Genomic DNA, 12,366 nt, shown 5'->3' with positions numbered 1-12,366 from the left:
TTTGTTCTGTGCACAGAAGATGATTGTGGTCCTGGGGGATGGGAGGAGCTTGCCATCATATTATGAAAGATTATATATTAATACATTTGTATAGGGACTAAATTAATGCTCCATGGCAACTAAGTCTCATATCATTCTTACCTGCTGAATATTTCATTTTGCAACCTAACCTTCCTCTTAATGTAACAAATATGTGAATTTTTGTGCATGCACATAAGTACATATAAACATACATAGGCACAAAATAAGGTTGATGGTGCTAAGGTTTCTTTAAAAAACAGCCACGGCCATTGGCATTTTATTTTTGCACATCTGTTCTTTAAACTGTAAGCCAGATGTAACAGATAATTTCTCTAAACTAATTTGATTATATAGTATCATGCTGTCAAACCTGTGCATAGAAGCTATGAAACTAAATTAGACAGCTCATTATGATTGTTACTTCTGGAATCCACTGGAGTTTCATTTTCAGGTTTTCTGTTCCTCTTTAAGGAGGTAATTAATTTCCTTCAAAGAAGGTGGTTTGACAAAAATAACATGTAACCAAACTCAAAACAATAGGTGTTTTTACATATACCAAATTACTTTCTTTGTTGTGACTATTAAAGGGGAGATCAATAATTAATGATCCAATTACTAGTTTACAGAGGCTTTTATTGCAGTGTCAAGGTGATGGAAAACCCTCCCACACTGATTTTTTTTTTTTTTTGCTGCCACTCCGGCTTACTGAATCAGCAGATGCACTGTGTGTTTCTAGACTGTTTATGGCATGTGTGCTGCCAGGGATAGATGATACTTTGGATTTACTGCTGCGATTAAGCTCTTGTTTCTTAAATCAAATCTGTTTAACAGTGAAGTGAGCCTATGTTGTGTCTGCTGCAGTTTAGAAATCAGTTTTGAGAAGGTAGGAGGTTGAATTAGTTATAAATCACACTTGTTTACACAATCAGAAAGGCTGTTATTATTATTCCACATGTGAAAAGTTAGATCAGCTTTAAAGAAAAAAACTACTGTGATTTGCATGGAAATGCTGTATTTCCTTGTTACAAATAGTTCAATCTTAAACTGGTGATGTATAGCACAGTAGTTGTATTTCCCTCTTGATCGTTAGGTAGAATTTTAAAATTTTCCTATGGCTTTCTGCATAATGCAAACTGAGAATTACAGACAAAAAACTAAGTAATCTTAACTCCTGAGTGGTGGTTTGCTATTCAAAATGCCTAGTTGTTCAAGTATATAATACAGAAGATTTTGGTTTTAAGGTTATTCTTATTTCTATTCCAAAATTTGTGTTTCCTCACCAGTGATCAAGACATTTAGAGTCCTTTTCTGTGCCCACTGAGAGCTTGTAATAAATTACTGGGAATACCATGCTCAAAAATGTGGACTGGACCTTTTTTGCCTTACCCAATCCCTCCAGCTGTCCTTATAGGATAACAGCTATGTCCAAGGGTAAAAGTGGAGGATATTTTTTCCTCCCAAACAAAACCTAGTAACTGAACAGAAAAAGGCAATGGTGAACTGGAACTTAGTTATTGGTTTGATTATTTTGTAAGCTTGTTTCACATAAAAATTTTAAATATTTCTATTTTTAAATGATTTATTATTATTATTTTTATTGTATTATTCTATTAGACACACAGATACATTATTTGTTCATTCATTATCTCATACTGAAAATCACAAGATGAGTATCTCTTAATATCACTTTTTGGTAGCAAGATGTCAGTGATCCTAACTGGAAGTAGTGGAGAGAAAGTAAAAAGATGTGATCAATGAAACAACTGGCTGATCCTCAGTCATAATATATGGGTGGCTGTTAGGCTGCTGATGGAAATTGATTCTAGATAATGATGTGCCTATGGTAGGAGGCATCTCTATGTTAGTAGTGTCTCCTTTCATTAGGATTATCTCTATGTGACTTTGGGGATAAAAATATAGAAAGCTATTATGAATTAATATATTTATGTTTCTTTAAAACTAAGCTAAGAAGTTTTTCCTTTCCTTCCTGACATGTTCACTATTTCAGCTTTACTTATGGTTGATTGTTCTCTTGATTAAATTAATACAGTTCTGTCATGAGTACAACTGACATGTTAAATTTATGTCCTTTTCTGTAAATTTGACATCACATCTCATAAAGAATCCATTCCCTTGCTGTGTTTCATGGTCTCCTGTTGTCTTCACTTTGTAAATTTGAATCTTACTTAGTAATTAAAATATACTGATTCAAAGTAGCTTAGGGTTATTTTCTGTAACAATTGGTGTTGACATCAAACCACTAAAGCTTGAAAGGAAATAAGTACACAATATAAGGGGTTATATACATGTTATGTATACATGTTGAGAAAATAAATATATATTTTTATTATTTGCATTGGCTTCAGCTGTTCTAGAAGCCTTAAATGTATTATGTGAAGAAAACATTGGTATAGACTCCCTGTCAGCAGATGCCCATTTCTAAAAGAAGTTAAAATATGCACCTGGTTAAGCACTGCCTCTCAAAGGTGGAGAGCTCATATGTCTGTTCAAAATATCCAAATAGAAGTAGGTTCACATTTAGTATGCAGTGCACGTGCAGTAAATCCTATGTCCCTGAGACTTCCAGATGCCAAGCAGCCTTGTTGGAGCTACTCTTGACAGTCATTTTGCCAAACTCACAACTTGAGGATGTAAAAAGAGTGTATATCTGCAGAAAGCTGAATATAGGGTAAGGCAGCACAAAGTGAACTGCATAAGTGTGTCTACTAATGCTAAATAGAGTTTTCCTGAAGCTACTTATTTCTTCAGTTTAACCAAGCCTCCTTCGGTGCGTGTAAATAACATGGTTATGAAAAGAAAAATCTAACAGAAATAGGTATCGCGAGCACACAAGACCCAAACCTGTTTCTTAAACATTGCAGCTGTTTCTCACAAATTTTCATAGTGCTCCAATTATGAACAGAGTTCTCTTCCAGGTTGCTATAAGGCTCGTTTCCAACTGGCTTGGCAGGTTTTACTGTTGTCTTGCTGTTGGCAGCAAGGCAGTTGAATTTGCCTGGACTATTTTCAAAGTCTGAGGAAGGAATTTGTTGTGCATGTACAGATCAGTTCCCAGTTGAGCAGCAGCTCCAACACATCATAGAACCATTGGATCTTCTGTGCTTGTGTGACAGAACTGTGCTCCCTCAGCAGCCATTTTCCAAGGTGACTCATTTTTCTGATCCAACTATTTGGGAAATATAGGGTTTTTTCTCACTCTCCAGACACCAGTTAATTTCTATGTGTATTATATCCAAGAGCTTGTTAACTTTCAGTAGACTAGTCTGTGAAGAGAGGTAGGCTCATTCAGGACACCTAACTAGGCTGTCTACTTTTAGTTGGTGGGAACATCATCACAGTGTTACAGAGGACTGAGCTGCTGAAACAAGGGCCAGATATGGGATTCTTTAATGGTATTAGGTTTTATTCTCCCCTGCATTACTAATAGTGCTTGTTTTCTCTTTAAACGGGTCCCTCATTCACGTATAGGCAAGCTGGTATTGCTGATATTAGTTCCAAGTCCAAGATGGTGAAGAACTTGCAATGAAGCTGCCAGTTGGAAACCTTGGGTGGAGGGATGCATGGTAATGACAGATAAGCAAGGAAGATGTATAAGGTCAGCCCATGAACGTACGTATGGTCTTTGCAGATGTGAATAGGGAAGAAAAAGGAAAAAGGCATATCCTGTAAGAAGAGAATGAATATTTAGACTATTTAGAATAATAACAAAAAAGTAGTAAATTGCTTTTGATTATTTACTACTGGGCATGACCCAGAAATACTGTCTTTTCTAAGCTTTCCAAAGCGTGTTTTCCTTTGTATTCTGCTGAAGGAATTTTCTTTTCCAGGCATAGACTCAAAACTTCCTACAGAGAGCAGAGAAGAGAAGGAAGTGGAAAAGTGAAAATGCCAGAAGTAGGGTCAAAAGTGTAATTTGGAGTAAATAGCTTCCTAAGACAAAGTCTTAAAGACAATCGCACAAGAGAGAAATCCATGGGATATCATGCTTATTAGTTCCAGTTTTCCCTGATCTTATTAGAAATAGAGTAGCAGGGAACATATGACAAAGATGTGTAAATCTGAGAAACTTGAATATTAATATTAATCAACTGGCAGTGGTGGACTGGGTATAAAATATCTGGCTGTTTCCCATGACTTCTTAACAGTACCGGTCCATTTTCTTGGTGGCCCAGAGTGTGAGTTTGTGTACTGGGTCACATGATAGAGCCCATGGTGTGACATATAGGGTCACACTCCAGGTATCATATGACAGGCATGGCTGTAAGTGTATGAGGTCATCTTGTATGTGCTGCTGTGCTGTGACTGGAAGCACCTCTTCCAGTGGGAGTCTGGTGAGTGTGGATTTCCTTTAAGAAATTCTGATATTTCTTTTTCTCCTTTATTTCTTTAGCTTCAGCCCACTGGTTTTAATATGCAGTAGCTTTCTATAGGATGAAGGCAATTTATCATACAAATGTGTTTGCCATATTGATATGCTTTCTTTCAATTTATTTCAAGAAAAGACATTTATCAAAATATGTTTGACTAATAGACTAAGCCCAATTTTGTTTTAGAAAATGTAATTTTGAAGAAAGTCTTTCCTCTAATTTAAATCCTTCCAGCAAAACATACTTAAGAAAATACTTCCAGTAAATATTCTTCTATCAACAGTGATGCTAAGTCTCAGCTTCAGAAAGAGAGCCAGAACAAAAGAGTCATGCTGAAACCCTTTCACCCTTTACATTAGATAATCCTTTCTGTTAAGAGTAATATCTTTTCTGTTGAGCAGTATTAGCAGTAGTTGAAGACAAGGCTACATATTATTTGAGGGTAAACCAGGGTCTTCATTTTTAATTACATCTTTCCCTAAACAGTATCACTTTAAAAAAAAAAAAAAAGGAAATAAAGAGATTTTACAGTTCTTAATGACTGACGAATGTAGACCTGAGACCTTTCTTTGGTGGCAGTATCTCTAGTCAATGCCTCAATGCCCTCATGCTCTCCATGTCATCATTCTTGCCACATGAGTATGCATTGCTATGTACTCCCCCCCTCCATGAATATCTTCTCTCACCTGCCTTGTGGTCTGGAGCACTCTGCTCTTCAGGGTCTTCTTTCATCTGTGTAGCTTCTCTTTTATGTTTTTCTTTCTTGGCCATAAGAAGTGTTAATGAATGTTCACCATTAACAAGGGCAGTTATGCAGGGTAACACAAAATCACTCAGACCCTTTATCACATATAGTGGTCCTATAAATCTACAGATCCATATATCAGAGCTGGGATTCCATCTGACTAAATGTAGACATCCACAAACTAGACATCTACACCCAAGCTAATCATCTTGACTTCTTTTACAGTCATTGAAGAAAAACAGACACTTTTGAGTACAATTCATGTCAGACTTAAAGTGGAGGTATAAAATAAGTCAGATGAATGGAGCCAAGAATAACTGGTTTAGATATAGAGATCTAAAACTACCTGAGATGAATTCTGGATGTCTCTACTTTTCAGGTGAGGGGCACTTTCCTACTTATTACAACACCTGCTAGTATTCTAAGCTCCAAATCAGAAGTCTCCGCTGAATTGTGCATAATGATTTTCTTCTTAGTGCTTATGACTGCCAAATTCCTATGCAGAAGTGTGATTGCACTACTTATTCTTTGACTTCACCTAAGAACTGCAGCATTGAATCTCACTAGTGGGTCAAGGTCTGCTTTCTAGGAGATCTGACAAAAGATCTAGATCTTTTGCATTTATTTATGTGGTTGCTCTGAGACTTCCCAGCCCCTAGCAGAAAGGCTCTTGAGGCCTTTGAGTACAGCTCTTAGCATAGGTGTCACTGATTTGCATAGCCAGGGCTAAGTGCAAACATCAGAGCGTGAAGATTGATACATTTTTCTCCTGACTACTGCATTTCTCTGTATTTCACATATTAAAAGTCAAGACTGTACTTCATATCCTTTACATAAAGAACAGCATCTATTTTTGTTTTTGTAGGACCAGATCCTTCAGACATTTTCCTAGGCTGTTCCAAGTCAAAAGCTGACAAATCCAGAGGAATAATTATTTCCAAACAAGAAATATTGAAATGAATCATAGGAAGTTTCAAAGCCTGCCATAAGACCTACAAGAAGCTTCCTTTTGTCATCAGTGCTCAAACTGCATTAGTGACTCTGCTGAAAAATATTTCTGTGCTTTACATGTGCCAGGCAACTTTGCATTTGTTCCTGCACCAAATGCTAGCATGTCACTGAAGTGTCCAGAGCTGACAAAACAATTGTTTAAGTACTCATAGAAACACCTTCTCTTTGGAGTCACCCACTATGTGGCAGCCTAGATGGATAGTATTGCAAACACAGAAAGGAACCTGCTTAAATGAGACTTCTTCAATAGCTGTAGTCCACTTTCCACTTTACTCCAGAGTTGTTCTGGTATAGGGCTTCACTGGGAGCCTTGCAGTTAAGAGGAGGATCAAGTGACATGGGATTTGCTCTGATCACTATAGCCTTATGCTGATAATCAGCTTGGAGGGGGAATATACTCACTCAAAGAAGGGGAATGGAACCTGACTGGAATTCTTTTAAATATACACTGCCATTCAAGGTTCCCATTGCTATGGGAAGTTCCCATTGCTGCAGGTCCCTGGGTGGAGCAGAAGAAAAGCTTTTCCTCTGCCTATTTGCTTTTGGCTAAAGAAAATGAGCAAAACGTACTAAACATCAGTAACCTTACGAAGGCTTCAGTTTAACATCATTTATACAGAAAGTCTAGGTCACTGATGTGATTTTTCTCCCAACATGATTTATCCGTGCAAGCTTTCCATATTACATAGAGCTCACTGATGTTAATAAGAGCAGACCTCACATATGTCCTTTCTTGTATCCAGCTGCACTCCTGAACTCATGAGGCATCTGAATGCTGTTACAATAACATTAGCTAAGATTGTATCTGTCTTGCTTAGTAATACATTAGTTCCTTTTTCCATGAAAGATGGCTTTGATATTACAGCTAATATAATTTATCAGCGAGGTGACATTTTTTCCTGAGTCATTTCTGCTGCACACCCTAAATGCACATATTCTCAATAATAAAGCATCTGCTGTTGTGGAACAGAAATATCTAAGAGACCAGCAAGTGCATTCTCTGGTAGTCAGAATTAAAACTACAGTGTCTTTGTTATGGAAAGATTATGGTTTAACAATTTTTCTCGTAGGGAAACAAAGAACTATGTGTCTTACATGTCTTACTTTTAATTTTACATTATTTCACAAATCATTTACCCAGTCAAGATTTTAATATTTACAGAACTTGCACTGAAAAATGTATGTCCAGTGATTTTATCAAGTCATTCACTGTACCTCAAAAAAATGTAGGTGTACTAAGCAGTACATGTCTCTCATAGAAATGTAATATGCTACAAGACTTCCTGGGTATGTTTTTATAGGTTTAAATATTTTATTAATAATAGTTTGATTGCATTTAATTAACTTTTATAGTATTTAGACCTGTCACTTAGATGACTTAATTCAGTGTTAAGGGCAAAATCTAGATGACCTACAAGGGCTTTATAATTTCTAATTTCTATGACAATTTTTTGGAAACACATAGCTACATATTTTAATGGAAAAAATAATACAGATATGGAGAAAACAGTCTTTGGATGGAGTTGTTGCTTATTTTCTTATAATTTTAATTTTAGAATAATTGGTATTTACTGTGAGACACAACTAAATTAAAAAGAAAGCCAGCTTTCTACATCTTGACTGGGAAGGAGAGGGGAAAAGAGTAGAGCAAGAAGTGGGAGTGCTTTAATCTGGCAACAGGCCCAACTTTGTGTGTGTTCCTCTGTGCAGGTTTAGGTTCAGGGCTCACTATTTGATAAAGAGTAACTGTTGCTGCAAAATAACTGGATCTTTTAAAATGTAAGTAATTTCTATGTGCTAATGCCTCAGGTATGCTGGGCTAAATGTGTCTAATCTTGGACATATATAGTATGTGGATGCACCATATAGTAATAGATGGGTGAGAGGACTCTTGTAAACCTTTTTAGTAAGCAGAAATCCATTACACCAGCAGCTGAGCCTGTGACCTACATTTAAATACTTGAACACAGAAACTGGTCCAGAGATCCTTTTAGTCTCCATTACCACTGCTAAGGTGAAGAGTTAAAAAGAGTATATGACACTCTGTTCAAACGACATATTAAAAGAAATATTTGGTATTTCTAATTGTATCAAATCAGTCCAGTAGACTTGCCTTCCATGAGAGCTTGAAGAGTTCTCAGTCCTTTCTGTGATAATTTTGGTATTTTCTTGGATATGTAAAAAAATAGTTGAAGCTGTGTCAAAATAGTAATTTAGGGTAGTAGGATCCTCCTGGTGAAAAGATGATGACCATCTGAATGAGTCACTGAGACCTACTTTATAAGCAGTGGAGGAGAAATAAGACATTTTGGGTATGATGAAGGTATGATTTATCTCACCTGGAAGTACACAACAGGTCAAATGACCCACGCCTTAAAAACTTCTGTTTCCCTTCATTGATTGTAAAAGGAACATAGGCTGATTAATTCAGATGTACAGATCTGTACAATAAATATCCAAAGTTTGGGCAGAAGAATTAGAAGTCTCTAGATTCAATTATCTGAGAGTTGTCTGTAAAATTTCTTTAACAAGATGTAAAAGGACTTCCCTTAAGAGAATTTTTTTCCTGGGAAGTAGACAGAAATTGGAAGTTCTATAGTGGGAAAAAAACCCAATATATTTTATTTTTACTGTATAATGGGAAGTCTTTAAAATTTTAAGTTATCACTCTCAATAATTTATCACTCTCAATAAATAATATATGATATCAATAATATCACATATTATTGTATGCATTAATGTATGCAGATTCTTATTTTGGATAGCCCTATTAAAAAACAAAAAGGATCCAGAATTTCTTTCTCTAACTGGAAGTCAGTGTGTATGTTTCAAATGTGGGGGTGCATATGCCAGACTGTTAGAGCCCAACACTGCTCAACATTTGCTCATATAAATACCTATAGGATGAACTTATCTATGTACAGCACATCTGTAATGTAAAGTACAGTTACTGTAAAGCTAATTTAATTTCTGTCTTTGAGTGTATGCCTATGTGCACATATTGTGGGCATGCAAGTAGCAAGTGAAGATTGGACCAGTTTTTGGTGACTAGGTATATGCACATTTGCAGTGGCAATGTGTATATGGTCAGTACATCTCAGGGTCCTCAACTTTTCAATGACTTATTTTCCTATTTTTAAGAAGCTGCTTTCTATGTAGACACACAGGGGAAAGTTCAGTTTGATAGGAATCTTTGCTCTTGACAAGCTCATACAAAACTGTATAATTGGTATGGGAAAAGGCATGAACAGGAGAGCTGGCAAAGCCATAGTGGGTTTCATAAAGTACAGGTAAAGTGCTATGTTCACTGTAGAACAGTAAGGACATAATAGCTATACTCCTGGATTCCTTTCTGGTGGCTTCTTTTGGATTATAAGTGATAGTCGAGATTGTTGCTGAGAATTTTAAAGCCTTAAAAAATGGCCAGTAATTTGCAGTGGTGGATTCTTAATGCCTAATGGTAGATATCTACATTTAAATTCAGTAATTTCAATGAAAATACACCATTGCTCAGAAATAGTCAGGAATTAGAATCAGTAAAAATGATGAGTTTTAACTGTTCTGCTTATAAAGCCCGTTTTATTTCAGTGCTTTGCTCCTAAAATTAGGTACCAAATTATAGGGAAACAAATTACAACTTTTTTAGTCAGACTTTGGTTTTGGGTACAGCAGTTGTATTGATGACACAGAAAATAACTGCTGGGAAAAAACGGTATGGGCTCATGTGCTTTCAGTTCATGCAATTAAAGCTGAGAAGTCATCATTACTGTAATTAAGTGAGTTTTCCTCACTTAAGATCCATTTTAAAGTATATTTTAAAATGAGGATTTGCAAAACAGGCAATATGTAGACTTGTGATCTTCTGGATATCTCTAAATCTGTATTTATGCAGTAAAGGCTAGATCTTCATGAGCTCACTGACAATTTCACTCAGTTCCTCTGAAGCAATGTCTTTGGAGACAGAGGTAAGACAGCACTGGAAATTCCATGCCAGAAGCATGAAGTACCTTTCACAAAATGTTATCAGCTTTCAGAAGAATATTTCTTTTCCCTTTAGCAGGATTGCCACATTTTTATCTGTAATGTAATCAAGATGTTAACTGTAATGAGAAAGCAGTTTTGGTGAGAATTTCCCAATTTAAAATGTTATCTTCCTTTCAAGAATCAGGAAACACAGTTAATAGATTTAAATGAATTAAAGCTTCAAAAGAATTTCATGAGGTCCCTTACCATTGTTTTTATGAAATCAAAGGATATTTAATATTCTACAATGTTTCTGCAAAATGTAAGGGACTAAGTTCAAAGTGTCTTTTTGAAAATAAAACCTTTGTATTCCATACGTTTCCTTCTTTAGAATGAAAATGAGGCTTGATTTTTTTTTTCCATATAGCATATGCAAGTCTATATATTAGGAGAAAACAAGTGAAAAAGATCATATTTCTCATTGTACATAGTATCCCTCTAAGACAACTATATTTTACTTCTCTAAAGCGTGTATTAGCTTTTTGTAGCTTAGTTTTCTGTGGCTGTATCTTCAGATCATCTCTATAAAGTTTTCTAGACAAGTGTTAAGTCTGTGATTAGACCTATTAGTTATATTTCACCAGCTTATTGTTGTAGTTTCAGAGGAACAGGATGGGCAATGTCAAGGCACGATCTTAAGTAATGGAAACAGAAAAATGTTGTTTGTGGTCTGTACTAAAAAGAGCAAAACTACTTTGGTTTAGTGTTCTTTTGGTCATGAAATTCGATAGAAGAGTCAACATGTTTTCCTGCATACAATAGTATCAAAATATTATGTGGCATGTAGTAACAAAATATTTTTCATGTAACATGTAGTAACAATGATGGGGGAAAAAAAAAAGAGAAAGAGAAATGTAATAATGCAAAATGTGTGGGCATAATTTACAATTTAAAGTACCTACATAAAAGAGAATGTTCTATTAAAATACATGAGTCATTCTCCAGTTCTATGGACAGCAGCATTAATTTAGACCTTTTCTTTAAAACTGATTTTTAAACATTTCTTCCTACCATGTGTCTGCCATACAGGTTAAATTCTGATTCTATAATATATTTATATATTTCGTCAAAACCCTACATATTTATTCCCAGTTATGAAGTACCTGTACTTACTAGAATTCTTTCCAATATTTAACCAGTAGACATTTCTCTGGGAATTTCAAGCAAAGTTAATATGCTTATTCTAAAAATATTTTCTATATTTGTTTTTCTTATCAATCTGTCATATTTAACAGATCATTTAACCTTCCTTATAACATCATCTACTGTACAGCTGAATATAGAGCACCATTGTTTTAAGTATTTTATTGAAGTGATTAGAATAAATGCTAGTTTGTGTTAAAAAAGCAAAAAAATACATTCCTTAAGACAAAACTGTTTCTTTAGATTATGATGAAAACTCATTCCGTATTCAAATGCTTTCCTTTCTGAAAATGCTGTTAGGAATACAATGCAATTTGCCTTTTCATTTAAATTACTGTAAGTAATTTTATAGGAACAGTTAAAAACTCTGAAGCAATGATGCTTTACACTGTACATAATTTCATGCACAGATAGACACACACAAACATACCTCCTTCCTCACTGTACTTCATATTCCATGTACTCTGTTGGAGCCTTAACTTTTTCTTGGAAGCGCTTTGCAAGTCCTGCTAGCAGAGGTTATGAATCACAATAGGATGATCAGAAGTCTTTACAATTTTACTGTATCTTTGTCTGTCCTTTCTTTCACCTTTCCTTTACTGCACTATCTTGTCTGTCTGATTCTCGCAGGAGACATGGATTACAACTGGTTGGACCATACGTCTTGGCATAGCAGTGAGGCATCCCCAATGTCTTTGGTGAGACATGTGGAGCCTTACCATTTAGTTTCCTTTATCATTTCACATTTTCTTTGTTTTATTTACAATTTTGCATGTTTTCTTTTTTGTTTCTTTTTTTTTTTTTTTTTTATCCCACACCTTTAGGGGACAGTCAAAGGGGAAAAAGAAAAACTAGTGAGCAGGCAGTTTTGTCGGATTCTAACACCTTATCCGAGAGGCAAAAGAAAATGGTGTGCTTTGGTGGCCACTCTTTGGAAGAGGACTTGGAATGGTCTGAGCCTCAGATAAAAGACTCTGGGGTAGATACGTGTAGTAGCACAACTCTAAACGAGGAACATAGCCATAGCGAGAAGGT

At 35.6% G+C, this 12,366-nt stretch overlaps 1 protein-coding gene across 29 annotated transcripts in view; it reads left to right on the top strand.

Moving 5' to 3' along the window:
- Positions 1-12,366, top strand: part of RIMS2 (regulating synaptic membrane exocytosis 2) — a gene marked incomplete at both ends in the record, with an annotated part of 502,005 nt that overhangs the window by 255,061 nt on the left and 234,578 nt on the right. For 17 of the 29 annotated variants that reach the window (XM_082312739.1, XM_082312736.1, XM_082312733.1 and 14 more), the window contains one exon: positions 11,962-12,029. In XM_082312739.1, the coding sequence (XP_082168865.1) occupies positions 11,962-12,029 (68 nt within the window). Of the gene's footprint in view, positions 1-11,961; positions 12,030-12,155; positions 12,365-12,366 lie in introns of all 29 variants that reach the window. The other 12 variants (XM_082312737.1, XM_082312730.1, XM_082312752.1 and 9 more) reach the window with 1 other exon arrangement.

Source organism: Platalea leucorodia (genome assembly GCF_965183815.1).
Source record: "Platalea leucorodia genome assembly, chromosome: 1".
Lineage (NCBI taxonomy): Eukaryota > Metazoa > Chordata > Aves > Pelecaniformes > Threskiornithidae > Platalea > Platalea leucorodia.
This window is presented reverse-complemented; position numbering and strand designations above follow the sequence as displayed.